The sequence below is a fragment of the Canis lupus genome, chromosome 8 (assembly GCF_011100685.1).
Source record: "Canis lupus familiaris isolate Mischka breed German Shepherd chromosome 8, alternate assembly UU_Cfam_GSD_1.0, whole genome shotgun sequence".
In the NCBI taxonomy this organism is placed as follows: Eukaryota; Metazoa; Chordata; class Mammalia; order Carnivora; family Canidae; genus Canis; species Canis lupus.
In genome coordinates this window covers 41,397,216-41,415,025 of record NC_049229.1, presented here as the reverse complement: position 1 = coordinate 41,415,025, position 17,810 = coordinate 41,397,216, and the positions used below count along the sequence as shown (strand labels likewise).

Genomic DNA, 17,810 nt, shown 5'->3' with positions numbered 1-17,810 from the left:
GGGGGATGAACCACTAGAGAGAAAACAATCAAACACACACACACACAAATAATTAGAAACTAAAGAACAATCTGCTTGTACCTTTAACTTAGAAAGAAGTACCATTTCCTTTTAGACTGGAAGAAAGGAAGACAGCTAAAGGCATGGGGAAAATTTTGGGTTAAAGAGAAGATGAGGGATCCCTCATCTAGCTCAGTATGACAAATATCTCTTAGCTTCATTTTTTTCCCCTAAAGGTGTTGAAGTCATCTACCAAAACTGAGAGAGAATGGTTGTTACTGAGGTTTAAAGAAGATACAGATATGCAGCTGATTTCTGTGTATTGATTTTATATTCTGCCATGCTGCTGAATTCCTCTATGAGTTCTAGCAATTTTGGGGTGGACTCTTTTGGGTTTTCCACATAAAGTATCATGTCATTGGAGAAAAGTGAGAGTTTGACTTCTTTGCCAATTTGAATGCCTTTTATTTCTTTTTATTGTCTGATTGCTGAGGCTAGGACTTCTAGTACTAAGTTGAACAACAGTGGTGAGAGTGGACATCCCTGTTGTGTTCCTGACCTTAGGGAAAAAGCTCTCCGCTGCATTTCTAAACACTAATAATGAGACAGAAGAAAGAGAAATTAAGGAATTGATCTGATTTATAATTGCACCAAAACCCAGAAGATATCTAGGAATAAACTTAACCAAAGAGGTAAAGGATCTGTATTCTGAAAACCACAAAAACACTCAGGAAAGAAATTGAGGAAGAAATAAAGAAATGGAAAAACATTCTATGCTCATAGATTGGAAGAATAAATATTGTTAAAATGTCTATGTTACTGAGAGCAATCTGCACATTCAATGCAATTCCTATCAAAATGCCAATGATATTTTTCATAGAGCTGGAACAAATAATCCTAAAATTTGTATGGAACCAGAAAAGACCCTGAATAGCCAGAGGAATGCTGAAAAAGAAAACCAAAGCTGATGGCATCACAATGCTGGACTTCAAGCTGTATTATACAGCTGTAATCATCAAGATAGTATGGTACTGGCACAAAACAGACACATAGGGGATCCCTGGATGGCTCAGCGGTTTAGTGCCTGCCTTTGGCCATGGTGTGGCCCTAGCGTCTAGGGATCAATTCCCACATCGGGATCCCTGCATGGAGCCTGCTTCTCCCTCTGTGTCTCTGCCTCTCTCTCTGTGTCTCTCATGAATAAATAAATAAAATCTTAAAAAAAAAAAAACAGACACGTAGATCAATGGAACAGAATAAAGAACCCAGAAATGGACCCTCAACTCTAAGGTCAACTCATCTTTGACAAAGCAGGAAAGAAAGCCAATGGAAAAAGGATAGTCTCTTCAACAAATGGTGTTGGGAAAGTCACAATGTAAAAGAATGAAACTGGGCCATTTCCTTACACCATACTCAAAGGTAAACTCAAAATATGTGAAAGACCTAAATGTGAGACAGGAATCTACCAAAATCGTAGAAGAGAATATAGGCAGAAACCTCTTTGACCTTGGCCACAGCAACTTCTTGCTAGACACGTCTCCAGAGGTAAGGGAAACAAAAGCAAAAATGAACTATTGGGACTTCATCAGGATAAAAAGCTTTTGCACAGTAAACAGTTGACAAAACCTAAAGACAACCTATAGAATCAGAGAATATAATTGCAAATGTCTTATCAGATAAAAGTTTAGTATCCAAAATTCTATAAAGAACTTATCAAACTCAATATCCCAAAACCAAATAATCCAGTTAAGAAATGAGCAGAAAGTAGACATGAACAGACATTTCTCCAAAGAAGACCTACAAATGGCCAATAGACACAGGAAAAAATGCTCCATATCGCCTGGCATCAGGGAAATACAAAAAAAAACCACAATGAGATACCACCTCACAGTAGTCAGAATGGCTAAAATTAACAAGTCAGGAAACATACATTGGTGAGGATGGGGAGAAAGGGGAACCTTCTTGCACTGTTGGTGGGAATGCAAGCTGGTGCAGCCACTCTGGAAAACAGTATGGAGGTTCCTCAGGAGGTTAAAAATAGAGCTACCCTAATTATATTACTAGTTATTGACTGCAAAGATACAAATGCAGTGATCTGAAGGAGCATCTGCACCCCAATGTTTATATCAGCAATGTCCACATTAGTCAAACTGTGGAAAGAGCCGAGATGTCCACTGACAGATGAATGGATATACACACACACACACACACACACACATACACACAATGGAATATTACTCAGCCATCAGAAAGTATGAATACTTACCGTTTATATTGATGTGGATGGAACTGGAGAGTATTATGCCGAGTGAAATAAGTCAATCAGAGAAAGACAATTATCAAATGGTTTCACTCACATATGGAATATAAGAAACAAAACAGAGGATCATAAGGGAAGGGAAGGAAAATAGAATGGAAAGAAATCAGAGAGGGAGACAACCCATAAGAGACTAAAATATAGGAAATAAACTGAGGGCTGTTGGAGGGGAGGTAGGTGGGGGGAAGGGGTATTGGGTGATGGGCATTTAGGAGAGCATGTGATGTGATGAGCACTGGGTATTATATACAATTGATGAATTATTGAACTCTACATCTGAAACTAATGATGTATTATATATTGGCTAATTAAGTTTAAATTTAAAAAATAAAAAATAAATTTAAAAAATGAGACATAGAAAAAATTAGGATATACAATGTATAAATTGACAAGACAGTGACATCAGAATTATTGAAGAATTTTAAGTACCACGTTGACATTAAATGGCAGAAATTTGTTGTGGGCCAGGTAATCACAGTTCTCTGAATTTTTTTTGGTAATGTTTTGTCTGCTTGGGAGCAAAAATGGAGAAAGTAGAGGATGAATTCAATCAGTTTAGGTATTAGCATACTAAGCAAAGGTATAGATTAAAGGAGTCAGGCTATCTGAAGTGTTATTGAGAGCAACATTAAAGTGGTAGGTCATGGTCTTTAATCTGGACAAGAAGTACAGTATAGCTAGAAGAAAGTAATGAAAGTAAAAATGACCTAACCTGATAGGTTTTAGGGACTGCCACTGTAAGCTGGAGAAATGAAATGTAAGGAATCTCCGATGGGAAGCATTGTGGCACAGTGGGAAAAAAGTCATTACAGCCAGAAGACTTAGTTGTGAAATGAGGCTCCATTATTTACAAAAAAATAGATGATTTTATGCAAATAGAAAATTGTTTTGTTTTTGAGCTTCAATTTTCTCATACTTAAAATGAAGGATAATTATACTGTCCTCATAGTGTTGCTTTTAATCATAAAGCACATAGTGATACTGGTCACAGTAGGCACTCATCTTTCTGTTCCCTCTCTTATTAGTAAAGTTAAATATTATAGTTCTGTAATAGCAGCTGCTTGTAGAAGACGCAAAGAATATTATATGGAGATTTTAGGGAAATTTTATATATCTAAAGTTCAAACTTGTTTGTACAGGCCTTTGTTTTTGACGATGGCCAAGAAAATGATAGAAAATGTAACAGAGTAAGCAAACACATAGTGGAGATGAATACATTTAATTCTGCGTGTGTGTGTGTGTGTGTGTGTGTGCATGAGCATATGTGATAGAAAGGGAGTAAGATGGAGAGACAGAGAGAATATTAAATGAATAAATATGTTATAAAATATGGCTGAAAGTCAAACAGTACCCTCAAAACTAGAAGACCCAGCACCTACTAAAGAAATATTGCTTGTACTTTGAGTAACTAGAAAATATGCATAAAGTCTTACTTCCTGAACTAATGGCAGCTGGCTGACTGATGTCCAGTTTAAAGGCCTTTAGGTCACCATCTAAAATTTCAAGGATTGGGAAATAGATGATATCATCAAGAGTCAAAATTAGAAAATAAAACTGAGAAATGTAAAGTAAAACAAAACAAAAAACTGGGAAATATAAAGGTCAGGGAAAAAGGAGGAAGATACAGTTGCCTCCTAAGTGTAAAATTTTTATCTTCTATGTATATTCATTTCCTAGGTGACATTATCTAGTCTCATGATTTAAAATACTGTATATATGCTGATAACTTCCAAAAGTATATCTTTAGCTCTAATCTTTCTCCTAAGCTCCAGACAATATGTTCAATTGCCTACTCAATATTTCTACTATAATTTCTAATAAGTATCTCAAACTTAAATGTGTCTAAAACAGAAGCCCTGATTTCTGCTTCCTAATCTTTCTCACCGGGTAAGTGATAACAATCCTTAGAATTGCTCAGGTCAAAACCTTGGAATTCATCTTGACTCCCCACTTTCTCTTATATTCTACTTTGAATTCACCAGCAAAACCTGTTGGGTTTACTTTCAGAATACATTCTGGATCTAATTATTTCTCACCATCTCCACTACTACCACACTGGTCCAAATCTCTTGCTGAATATTACATATCTTTCTAACCAGTCTCCCTGCTTTTTTCCTTTTCTCTCCTATATGCCATGCTACTTTGAAACCAGAGTAAACATTAATAACTTAAGACATGTTATATTTCATGTTATGTTTCCCTTCCTCAAAACTGACTCTTTAAATTAGTCTGAGTGGGGCGAGGGAGCTGAGTGCTTGTGTGGTCGCTTCTTGGAGACCGGTAGCGCTTGCAGCATGGCTGACCAACTGACTGAGGAGCAGATTGCAGAATTCAAAGAAGCTTTTTCACTATTTGACAAGGATGGTGATGGAACTATAACAACAAAGGAATTGGGAACTGTAATGAGGTCTCTTGTGCAGAATCCCACAGAAGCAGAGTAACAGGACATGATTAATGAAGTAGATGCTGATGGTAATGGTACAATTGACTTCCCGGAATTTCTGACAATGATGGCAAGAAAAATGAAAGACACAGACAGTGAAGAAGAAATCAGAGAAGCATTCCGTGTGTTTGATAAGGATGGCAATGGCTATATTGGTGCAGCAGAGCTTTGCCATGTGATGACAAACCTGGGAGAGAAGTTAACAGATGAAGAGGTTGATGAAATGATCAGGGAAGCAGATATTGATGGTGATGGTCAAGTAAACTATGAAGATTTTGTACAAATGATGACAGCAAAGTGAAGACATTGTGCAGAATGTGTTAAATTTCTTGTACAAAATTGTTTATTTGCCTTTTCTTTGTAACTTATTTGTAAAAGGTTTCCCCCTGCTGTCAAAAAATATGCATGTATAGTGATTAGGACTTCATTCCTCCATGTTTTCTTCCCTTATCTTACTGTCATTGTCCTGAAATCTTATTTTAGAAAATTGATCAAGTGTCATGTTGCATGTGGCTTACTCTGGATATATCTAAGCTCTTCTGCACATCTAAACTTAGATGGAAATGAGGGAACATCTGGGTTATGCCTTTTTTTAAGTAGTTTTCTTTAGGAACTGTCAACATGTTGTTGTTGAAGTGTGGAGTTGTAACTCTGCATGGACTCTGGACAGTCAACAATATATACTTAAAACCTGCACTATTGCAGAACAGGTTTATTATCCAGGTACTTTTACACTATTTTTTTGTACTGCTGGTCCTGTACCAGAAACATTTTCTTTTATTGTTACTTGCTTTTTAAACTTTGTTTTAGCCACTTAAAGAAAATCTGCTTATGGCACAATTTGCCTCAAATCCATTCCAAGTTGTATATTTGTTTAAAAAAAAAATTACAATTTACCCCCCTAAAAAAAAACAAAAACAAAAACAAAAAACCCACAAAAAAACTGACTCTTTCGAATAAAATGGTCTTGTTTCTGTTATCTCCCCAACCTCACTTCCTTTTACTTTGCTCCTTTCCCTCTATACTTCAGCCACAAACATGACAAACACACAGCCTACCTCAGGGATTTTTCATTCTCTGTTGTTCCTTTGCTTGGAACTCAATTCCCCTCATATGGCACACACCCTCAATACCTTCAGATTTCCACTCTAATTTTGCCTTATCAGTGAGGCCTGATTATACTATGCAAAATAGAAAGCTCAATCAGTCAGGTCTGGAAAGGAAAACCAAATTGTCTAGGTATTTCAAATGGAGGGGAGTGGGAGAAAAAAGGATTTAATGTAGGAAATTGGTTACAAATATGTTGGGAGGTTTGGAGAAACAAAAGGAGAAAAGTCACCACTGTCCCTAGGGCTGCTTGAGGAAAGTGATGTTAATGAGAATTGAGGATATTATACTTCTGCTAACTTTTTTCCAACTTCTAATATTGTGTTAATGCATCGTAATGACAATACCTAACAGGACCACAGCTGTGGTTTTCAGCTTTCCAGTCTTATTGTATAGGTGAGAATATGAAAGGGCTGATGTAGGGTAGGTTTCAGCAGGTAATATCTGGCATGTACCGCTTCTACTACTAGTCTTTATCATCTTATCCTTTATTTTTCTTCATACCACTTGCTGCTATTTGTTCATTGACTATCTCTCTACCCTGCCTCCCTCAGAATATAAATTCTGTAAGAACAGGGAATTTGTCTTGTTTGCTGCTATATCCTAAACAGTCAGAACAGTGCCTGGTATCAGTACGGTAGTATACTAAATGGGGAGGGGTGGTGAAAATGGTTTGCCTTAATGGAGAAGAATATTTTATCACTGACATTGTTTAGAGTTGTCAGTTCATGGTAATAATAAAAAGCAGAATGACTTATAGTCAGTTTTATTATTATTTTCTAATTTTCTTACGTGAGGGTAACGAGTTAATAAAACTCTTTTCCATCCCTAAGGACAAATTTGAGCTTGGGTTAACTTTCTAGTTCTATTCCCCCGGAAATTTGATAAAGATGAGTCAGCTTGTTACTAGGCAGCATTTCTTATGGGAAAAGTCATCTCTGATCGAAAACTTACACAGGGACTAGAAGGAACTATAAATGAACAATAAATACCTAGTGGGAAGCCATAGCTTCGGGCTTTTGTGAATGTAGTGGCATTTGTATCTGGACATTTCCCTTTTTGGATCCTGGGAGCTGCCTAAGACTGTTATAAGAAATGTTGATTCCTATGTAGGACATGCTTCTAAGTTGGTGGCTCCCATACTCTCCTAGTATAATTCTTGTTCCCTTGTATCTGAATGTCACTTGGAGAAAAAAAAGAATAGTTCTTGGATGGCTGTGTAGATGATTAAGAGGACTAGTTCAACTGAAGATGAAAGTCTGATGCAGCCTTGCTGGACACTGAGTTTCCTGTTCAAAATCTTTCTAAATAAACTGGTTCACAGTACAGTGTATTCACATCTTATAAGTCTGATTTTAGTTAAGATAAACCCTGATGGGCATTCTAGCATGTAATAGATGCTTAAAAAATATTTATTGAACAAATGCATGAGTTTGTAAGTGTATGCCACAATTATGTACCTCCTGGATGATATTGCCTAAATGTTAACATACACAGTTTGTTGAAACCAACAAATATCTACACCAACTGTTTGATATTATAGTCTACAACTGTATCTCCCCGATTTTGAAATAATTCCTTCATCCCAAACAAACACATGTAGTCACAAAATACTGGGCAGGTTTTAAAGATAATATATACAGACATCTTATATAGCATTATTTGGATTGCCTCAGGCCATTGTTCTGTTAGCCAATATACCACACTGGATTGAAAAATGGACATATGTGAAGCCACACATATCATGGGAAATCAGTTAGTACTTAAGGGGAGCTTGTGCTGTGACTACCTAAATTATAGACTTGCCACACTAATAGACAAGTGTAATTTCTTTGGTCTCACTGAAAATAAATACTTTTTTCCATTATTTTCTGTCTATCAAAGATCTCAAGCCTTCAGAAGAGATACTGTATTTTATTCATCTTTTTTATCCCCAGTTTCCAGTATAATGCCTGGCATAGAGGTACCCAATAAACATTTGTTGAACTAAACTATACAATCATAAAGAGTCATAATAACAGCTAAACTTGGATAGAAATAGGGAAGGAATGCCGAGCTATATGGAACCAGAGATTATGTATTTAGAAATATTATTTTAGATTGTGGATTTAGAGATTTGGAAACATTATTCCCTTGGAAAACCACAATAAATACAGAAGGCCACAGAAAGTAGCATCTATCAAAGTGTCTCCAAGGATAATCAAGCCTGGGGAGGCAGAGAACTAGGACTAAAAATTCTTCCTTAGACTCCATGATATAAGTATCATTTCTAGTCTTACCCCATCACTTTTCTTTACCACTAGTAAATAGTTGTAATACAGAATGTATGATAGCTTTAAAATATTACTACCAATGTACTCTGGAGGATAAGTGAGACTATAGTCCAGCCCTACAAAAACAATAGGAAGAATACAAGAAATATAGCTTAAACAAAATTGCCTAATAACTAGCTACTTATGAATTTGCTCATTTTCTTTAGCTTTCCCAAACCCCATGAACTCACCTAGATGCACAGAGCATATAAATAAATCACAAATAAGAGTTGTTCATTAAGTCAACCAGTTTATCAGAAATTTCTTTTTTGATGCTAAACATGGTGTCAATTGGTCCTAAGGATATTAAAATATTCACTATGTAGATCAATTGAAAAGAATGTTTTGGGTCAGTCAATAGTTTTAGGGAATGACCAGTGTACCTATACTGGGTCTAGAATGCTCATTCATCTCTCCAGTAGCAAAACAAATATTCTATTCTTTTCTTTTGCCCTTTCTAAAAGAGCTATAGAGGTAATGGAGAGACCTTTGAGAATGTTCATTTCCAAGACTTTAAGAAATTAAAAATAATGATATATTAATTGCTTATTTTCAAAATAAAAAATTAGAGATTAAAAGAGGAAAAAAAAGAAATCCTGTTAATCTTCTTAAAAATAGTAAGGTCTAAAGGGCTAAAAAACACAGTATCTGATTCTTTCTTAGGCTTTGAATTACCAGCAGATCCTTTTTCCATATTCCCAGATTGATTAGAACTTCTGACTTTTTATATAACCTAAGCAAAACATGGAACAGGAAAATTTTCAAGAGTTTTCAGAAAAGATTGACTAAATCTCCCTTCTAAATCAGGGCTGAAATGACATTTGGCATACTGAGAAACACGCCACTTACAGATGCTATCTTTGGAGAAAAAGAAAAGATTATCAAATCCTTCCTAATGATTAAGGATCATATGGAACTTCTAGCAAGATGAAGGGCTAACCATTGTGTCCCAATTCATTGATTTATTTCCCACACAGAGGTGGCCCATCATCTCAGCAGCAAGGTGGGTAGAATTAATTATCCTAATAGATTGAGCACTAAATTTGCATAGTTGAACATCAATAGCTAGCAGTAATCATTCTTGGTTTATATGTACTGAGTGTGTAGAAAGGCCATTGGTTATAATATTTTATTCTAATAAATGGAAGGAAAGATTTCTCAATATGTAATTTCAAGTTTTCCTTCTTCTTATCTTTTGTACTTGAACTATCCTGAAGCCAACTTATTATTTCCCTGTTATAGGTATGTGGTAAAATCTATAATCCACAATGTTCTATTTACAACACAGAACAGTGGTCAAAAAGACTTTTACCTGGAAGTCCAATTACCCATCCCCAACCCCCCTTTTTTTTACCTCATTCCCTGTTGACATGACTGCAACAACTGGAAACTTATTAACTTCAACCTCTGTGACACCTACAGTTGCCAGAAGACCAATCTCTGAGGGGCCCATATGGGTTCCTTTGGCCAAAACGCATTCCCCTCTTTTAATGTCATGGCCGATGGGTCTGAAAGTCAAAGCAGAACCATAAGGAGTATGACTAAGAATAATATTTTCTCAACTGACTTTAGTGTCGAAGGAAGACACTCGAGGAGAAAAAAGTCAAGAGATGAGGCAGGAACAGAATGATAAAATAAAAAGCTTCTAATCACACAGTAGAAGAGAGAAAATAGGATTTCTATTACTGCTAAACAGGAGTATGTTACTTCACATTTGAAAACTATTTTACAAATTGCTTTGTATTACATTACAGTCAAAAACACCAATTGCAAAGTTTCTTTGATATAAGGCAAGAATGTATGTGAAAATATCTAGTGGCATTAGGGATAAGAGGTCCACAGCATATTAGCTTTGAGGTGAGAAGAATAACACTGATGAGGTTACATACAGTCACAGGGATAATTTCTCTTCAGATAACTTACACTGGCCCAAGTCTGTGGCCACAGAAGTCCACTCAGAGTGGCTTCTTGCCTTAGGGATGTGAGAACTGTAGCTTTGTTATAAGGACATTTGAGCATATCAGTATTGATGGGACCAGGGTAAATATATTCCAATGTAAGAAAAATAATTTAAAATTATTTAATTAATAATTAAATAATTATTTAATTTATTTAATTAATAATTAAAAATAATTTAAAGTTTATGTACTACTTATGGTAAGACAGTATCTTTGTATATAAAGAATAGCAGATTATTCCATTATTATTGGTAGTCAGTAGAGGAGGGGCTATTAGTTAACTGCAGAAAAACTCAACTCTAGGATTATCTGTGTTATACCAAATTCTGGATTATCTAGGCGTAGGGTTGGGTAATTCTGGATTATCTAGAAGTAGTAGGATTATTTGTGGATTAAGTAGGCTTATGACTTTACTTCTTTCTCAAGTTGCTTTGGACTATTTCATTTGCCTTTACTACATTTATGAAAAAGTAGGCTGAGTAGACAGGAGATGTAGAATTAAGAAAATTCATTTTGCTATTTGTTAAAAGTCTTGAACACTAATGGGTAATTGACTGAGCTGTGGATTTACAATAGCCATACTCTCCTGAGTTCATGATCATGTAGAAACAAAAGTCGGCCATACATTTTATACATTATACATTACCTGATATCTTGGCCTGGTCGAGCTTGCACTAGAATTCGTACTTCAAGTTCCTCAGTGCCCTATAATAAGAGCAAGTCATGTAATTTTGAACAGAATAATCTAAGGGAATTTCTGATCAATACAATTTAGCTACTCAGATGCTTTTATCATCAGATAGGTCCAGAACATATACAAATATAGAAAAACAGAAACATTTGCTACACATTTTGAACCACAGGTTCCTGAAAAACTAAGTTTGATACCAATAAATTTATTTATAAATAAACAAAACATTTTTTTCATAATTTTCATGCTTTTTAAAAATGTACCAATTCAAATACTGGATCTTAGATTGTAAGTAGCATTCTCAAGGGAAAACAAAAAATATATCTATATGGCTACCCTAATAGATAACAGTGAACGTAGATGGAGATAACCTGTCTCTTCTGTTCCCATGAATTGTGCTCAATTTTATAATGCTCAATGCTATAATTGGGTACATAATTGGGTACATAATATGGGTACTATGCCAAGTTTTCCAAATACCTGCAGAAATTTCAGTGAGGACTTACAGTTTTCCTGGTAGTAGATTTCTGTAAATTAATGGCGATCATTAATTTTACATTTATGGGCTGTGAATAATATTTTGACACTGGAACTGTGTCTTGTCACCTGGCAGAGTCTGTGGATGCCTGTGTGCTGGATTTCAATGTTCTGCTGGCTTCCCTGAAGCCAATAAATCTGTTGGACAGTTTTAACAGCAGGCAATGTGATCTGTATGCCAAGTGTTGAATTTTATAAGCCTTAAATGTGGGAAAGTGATTAAAAAGAAAATCCTAGATCAAGAAAAGTGGCTGTCTCTCAGCATGTCCAAATTTTACTATGTAGCCAGCCCAGAAGAATATTTATTTTAGCTCTAGCTTTTAAGATATAAAATATCTTAAACTACTTCAAAAAACAATTTATGGTAGCCAACCATTAAAATGTCAGTTGAAACTATTCTTTTATTAGTGGCTGATACTCTGGTTCCAATAATTGCCACTAGTTTCAGTAAGATGAAGGCCTGTTTAGACCAAGGAAAATTCTGAATCCTTTAATTGTAAGCTATAGAGGGGGCACTGACACAAATTTAATTTTTCCAGGCTATCATTTGATGGCAAAGATTTTTCTGAATTATAGAAAACCAGAGTTGAAGGGTTATTTGGTTCAAATGCTTGGCTTAGTGTAACATTCAAGAACTTGCCCAAGTGTTCTTTGTTAAATTCTTCTGTAAATTCTCCTTCACATTTTATCAGAAGCTAGTCTTGAACAAATTTCTCAGCTGTAAAGTATGTCAACAGTTAATGTCTCTGCTGTTCTATCTTGAGATACTTTCCTTCTTGGAAAGAAAGAAAGAGTGAAATTTCATGGATCAAATGCAGTTTAAATTCTGTTATAATTACAGTAATGATCATAAAAATATTTCCTGTATCAAAAGATGTTCAAATATAAGGCAATTCCTATTTACTGGAGACACACTCTACAATGTAAAATCTTTAGTTACCAAAAAGACCCTATAAAAAAACACACAAAAACCCACAACTGGATTAATCTTATAAACAGTGCAGAAAATGGGCATGATTTATAACATTGCCATAGGAACAGAGTGCTAAGACCTGGTGATGACGTACATCATCGGATTCCCTGATTAGCTCAGTATCTTCTACTTGTACTACTGCATCAGCACCGCAGGGGATTGGAGCACCTGTTGTAACCCGCATGACTTGTCCTGGCATTACTGTCTGAGTTGGCTGAAAATACAAACATGTAAGAAAGAAATGATTTACTTTTCTGTTGCAAAGGAAAAGTCTACAGGAGAGGTAATATTTTAAGAAACAAACCATAAAAGGAAAATCTTATACTCTTACTAATTTTGGTCCAATGTAATATAAAAACTATCCACAAACAGGTGCATTTATACCAAAGGGACTTGAACTTGATTTAAGGTAATGACCATTAGATAGATGTCTTTCTTGGTGCACTGTTTTCCTTTTGAAGAACTGTCACTTAACGTTTGTCACTATTGTATCCCACTCAAATATGAATTTTCTCAATACCTATATGTAAAGTGATTTGAGTGTCTTTAAGGAAGAAGAAATGTCATGCGATGTGATTTTATAAAAGACAATTATGAAAAACTAGAACGTTGGTCATTTAAGTTCTGATGTTTAAGAAATGTAGTACTTTATTAACTAAACTTTTGACTTAATAAAGGCAAATCAGAAAAATCATTTTAATTATTTCCCTTGAAAAATCTTTCTAAAACATATTAGTTCATTTTTCAATAATGAAAGTCTAGAACATAAAATCAAGTAATTCAAAAATGATCCCAGTGTTTATGATTTGGGTTAAACATTATATCCAAGATTTTCATTATCTGAGCTCTCAAATCGATGTTACAGGAGATTGGACCCGCCTTGCAACCTTCTCTCAGCATAGAGGAAAGCATACTTCTGTAAGATCCATTTGATAGGTTTGATTTGGCCTCAGAGGCCAATGATTCAGGTCAGAGTTGGGAACAGGAATGCTTCAAATTTCCTCTAAAAGAAGATTCTGAGATAATATTTATTTCCTGATAAAGAGAGATCTTTCTAAAGATATATGTTTTTAAGTATTTAAAATCTTAAGTCACAACAATGCAGATAGACTTAACATTACTGAAATGTACGCTTAAAAATGGTTATGATGGTACATTTTATGTTATAGATTTCTACCACATTAAAAAAATTTAGGGAATGATTAAGGAAAAATACCTTAATCCAATCCAAAAATATTGGATGTGCAAAGTAAAACAAGAAATTTATTTATCTTAACAGCCTTAAAAATCTTCTTTCAATAATATTGCAGCGGGACGCCTGGGTGGCTCAGTGGTTGAGCCCCTGCCTTTGCCCTGGATCCTGGAGACCTGGGATCGAGTCCCACATCAGGCTCTCTGCATGGAGCCTGCTTCTCCCTCTGCCTGCATCTCTGCCTCTCTCTCTGTCTCTCTGTCTCTCATGAATGAATAAATAAAATCTTTAAAAAAAAGAAAACTTAAAAAAAAATAATATTGCTGCAAACAATTGGTGGTGACCAATAGCTAAAATTATCAAATCCTTCAATTTATGCTAGGTACAGTGTTTAATGCATTGTTATATTCTAGAATATAAGCCTTACAAAGACAGGTATTTATTTTTTGTTTGCCCCTCAAGATCACATCTTCATTTTCTATCCTGTTCTGTGGGCCACAAGGCTGACCTCTATACACCATTTCAACCAGGTTCCCATCACTCTGGCTTCTGATTAGGTTCAGCCAATGGAAGTGGTCAAGAGATTACAGGATAGGAGGAAGGGAAACTGCTGGGCTGCAGTTTGGGGATGGCTCTATCATCTTTACTATTGAGGGCCACGGCTCCTATTGGGTAGTCCTATCCCATAGCTATGAACCTTCCCCAGGTCCAGGTACCACTCTTTCTCTTTGCCCTGTCAGACCCAGAGGTGGTTGGTAATGGAGTGTCACTGTTGTTAGCACCTGGGTGCTTAACATTCCTTTGTTAGTTTCCCTCAAAACTCTATTTCTTGGATATAGTCTGTTTAATCACCCCTTTACCAGAAATATTCATTGCTCTATCATACCAAAGCCTAGAAAGTGTCTAGCACAAAGGTGGTGATGAGTAAATATTTCTAGAATGAATGAATGAACATTAATGATCTCAGTAGCTGACAACTACATGCATGGAGTATTCCATACTTCTTGGCTTGAAACGCCAATGTTCTCCCTGCTCTTCTCCCACAGCTAATCTCCCACAGAGATTCTTGGGATTAGGTCTGGCCTTGAGCTATATATCTTATAGTCCCTTCTTCTGCTATTTGAATAAAAGACATTCCAGGCTTTTTGGAATGGTTACATTTTTATGTGATTTTCTACCACCATGCTGCCTAGGATTTCATATGAAAAGTTTAGGGCCCAAGCATTAAAATTAAAAAAAAGTTCAATCTAGGTATTATTCATTATCTGGGACATCTTACCATACATGACCATTTTGCAGTGCAGTGATTTTTGATGAAAAGTATTAAAGTTTTTATATATGTATTTTTTAGCAGAAGTACTAACACTAAAACTATCTTCAGAGCCTATGGAACAAACATATTTAATTTAGGCCTAAACAGGTTCTTCTTTTGTTGAAAGTGCCTTTTGGCTCAGGCAGGAAGTGAATCTTAAAGTGAATTTCAGGGCAGTTGCTTCTTAGGCTGAAGTGTGTGAGCCTGGAGCCCTGCCTCAATTTAGTGAGGTTTAATGTACCATACTCTGTAAATTTACTTTAAGTTTTATCGTGGTTGTACCTGTAATCTTCTCTACTTCTTGGCTTAAACCAACTCTTGAGAAGTGTTTATGTGTGATTATTAAATATAAAATTTGACTAAGATTAGTAAATCTGTATGACAGGTGAAGACTTCCTACCAGCTCACTTATATGAGATCCAATGTAAAAGATATCATTGGATTTATATTTATATATCCACTTAGAGTAAACACATAAACCTCAATTGAATGGAATCGTTGAAAAACTCTAGGAATACATGAGGTATTTCCTTTAGATTGTTAAGAGTAACAACTCTTTAAGAGTAACTCCTTATTTTTTATTTTTATTGACATACCTTATATGTTTTAATGTAAAGTAAAAATGGTTAAAATATTGATTTTTTTCCGTAATAGAAATTGTTTTGGGTTTTTTTGAGATTTGCCCAATGACAGCACTTTATAATCATGTAATTATTTTCTTTGACAGTGTCCAGTGCTAATCAATAGGATCAGTAAGTGATTTAAAGTCAAGTTTTTTGGTACACCAAAAAATTATTTTGAAATCAACTTGTAAGAAACTTAAAGTCTCAGTGAATACAATGGCACCTAATTCTCAAGTGTATGTACTTTCAAGAAGTGAGCATTTTGGCTCTTGTAAGATCTCTGAAATTGCTATAAAGTCTGTATAATACCTTAGTTATACATAAAGGATATCATAGATAACTTAAAGAGAAACCCCATTTTTAAAAATAGTTTTCATCTTTTTTCCCCATTGAACTTACAAGAAGTTAGCAACTTTTATGGTTCATGAATTTTTTGTGTTCCTAGTTTTCTAGTACAGTTGGAAGTCTTAACTAGTAAGTAAAGTTTAAGACCATAAGGTACTTATTAATCTGTTACCTATCTACTATTTGTACTAGGCTTTGACTACCACAAACTATTTGCTGTTCCCTAAACATTCCATGCAATTTTTAAAAACACCTCTGTGTCTTGATTTATACTGTTCTCTTGGCCTGAAATGTCCTTTTCTCATTTCTGTTTTTGTAAAATCCTCTCCTGGTCCAGTTCCAATGTTATTTTCTTAATCCTTCTAGGATGAAATGCTCAACCTCCCTATTGTGCTCCACAGTACATGACGGATAGCATTAGTTTAACACTTATTATATTTAGTTGTTTATATTGTCTCCTCCACTAGATGTAAATTCCTTAAGAGTAGAAATCATATCTTAATCTGTTTTATCTTTCCTAGAACCCAACACAGTGCCTGGCACACACAGTAGATATGTTTGATAATAAGACTCAATTGAAGATCAGAGACCTAGAATAATTGGTACTCTGTGGCTTTGTTATACAAATGGATGCTTCAGACATCCAACACTGATTGAAATACATATCAAGAAGTCAAATAAATTATGAGATCATAATACAAGTCATTTATAAAAATGGCCTAGCTGATTCTTTTTGTCAGGAAAACAGTCATGGAGACTAAACCAGCCTGTGTACAGCATCTAATTACTATAGTGCCAGGCTTGGCTTCAGAGATCTATACACAGTTCTCTTCAATGCTTGGATGTAGGGATGAGGTAGCTGGAGTCACCACCGCAAGCACCATTCTTCTATATACTTCCTCAAATTCTCCATATTTTCAGTACATATGGGAGTACATACTAAGCCAAGGAAGAAAAGGCATGGGACATAGCTTTTGCTCAAACCTCCACATTCATTCACTCATTCACTCATTCATTCATTCATTCATTCATTCATTCATTCATATCCTCCTTTATTTTTATATAATGCTTATGAATGCTTGGTGGTAGCAAAAGAAAAAAGTATCTTGGTCTTCTTCTAGTTCTATTTAATAAGGTAGGCGCTCTTTTAACCAAGCTTCAAAATTCACTGGATTAACGCATGTTTTATATTTCCTCTTAAACATAATGATGCTTCAACACTGCTTAAGTTTGAGGCTGTTAGACTCTTGTATAATAATTTTCCACTTGTTTCCAATTAAATGGCCAATTACTAGTGTCAAAAGCATTAAATAAGAGGACTTCTACTGTACTTCCATTATGGCCCATTAATGCTTCATTTCTTAATAGAAATATATGTACACCTGTTCACTGGCTAGCTTCCCAGTGAGAAAACCTTATCTAAGTGATTAGCTAGAGAGGTTAAAAAATTTGCTTCTTCTAATTTTCCCTGTTTGTAACACAAGTTGGAGAAAAGTCTGAGATCACCTAGAAACTATAGTTCTACTGAGAATATTAATGTTTATACAGGAAGAAAGAATCATCTAATCACAGGACTGGAAAATTCTTGTGGGGCATGTCTGTGAGCTATACCAAAAATACAATGTTATATATTAATAAACACAGATTTCTTTCAGTTAAAAAATAATTCTGTTGGTTCTTTCTCATAAGAACCATCCTTTAATCTCTTTGATAACCTGTCTAATCCATCTCTAAGATTTTCATTGCAATGATGGTAGAAGCTTAGAATTCGATGCTAGAAGTCCATGACGCTGAAATCTTCAGGGCCTTTCAGGCCTATGAATCTCACCTGTTCACCAGCTTGGGATTCCCCAATGATGAAACGATCTCCTGGGCCATCGGCAGCTGTGAGGTGAACAGAATCAAGAACAAACATCAAAATGGACCTATAGCAAGGAATAAGGATCTAGTGTTGGAATTCTAAAATTTGACTCAAATCATCAGATAAGGCTTCAGGAAAG

At 35.3% G+C, this 17,810-nt stretch overlaps 1 protein-coding gene, 1 long non-coding RNA gene and 1 pseudogene across 16 annotated transcripts in view; 2 read left to right on the top strand and 1 right to left on the bottom strand.

Moving 5' to 3' along the window:
- GPHN (gephyrin) overlaps positions 1–17,810 on the bottom strand; it is a 625,991-nt gene that overhangs the window by 67,397 nt on the left and 540,784 nt on the right. For 7 of the 14 annotated variants that reach the window (XM_038544964.1, XM_038544967.1, XM_038544969.1 and 4 more), the window contains 4 exons: positions 17,639–17,694; positions 12,418–12,552; positions 10,784–10,842; positions 9,534–9,687 (listed from right to left, as the gene is read on the bottom strand). In XM_038544964.1, the coding sequence (XP_038400892.1) occupies positions 9,534–9,687; positions 10,784–10,842; positions 12,418–12,552; positions 17,639–17,694 (404 nt within the window). The remainder of the gene's footprint in view (positions 1–9,533; positions 9,688–10,783; positions 10,843–12,417; positions 12,553–17,638; positions 17,695–17,810) is intronic. The other 7 variants (XM_038544965.1, XM_038544977.1, XM_038544968.1 and 4 more) reach the window with 1 other exon arrangement.
- The window catches only part of LOC102152902, a 110,767-nt gene that overhangs the window by 75,336 nt on the left and 17,621 nt on the right, over positions 1–17,810 (top strand). The gene's annotated exons all lie outside the window — the stretch shown is intronic.
- On the top strand, positions 4,558–5,297 carry LOC610013 (annotated as a pseudogene).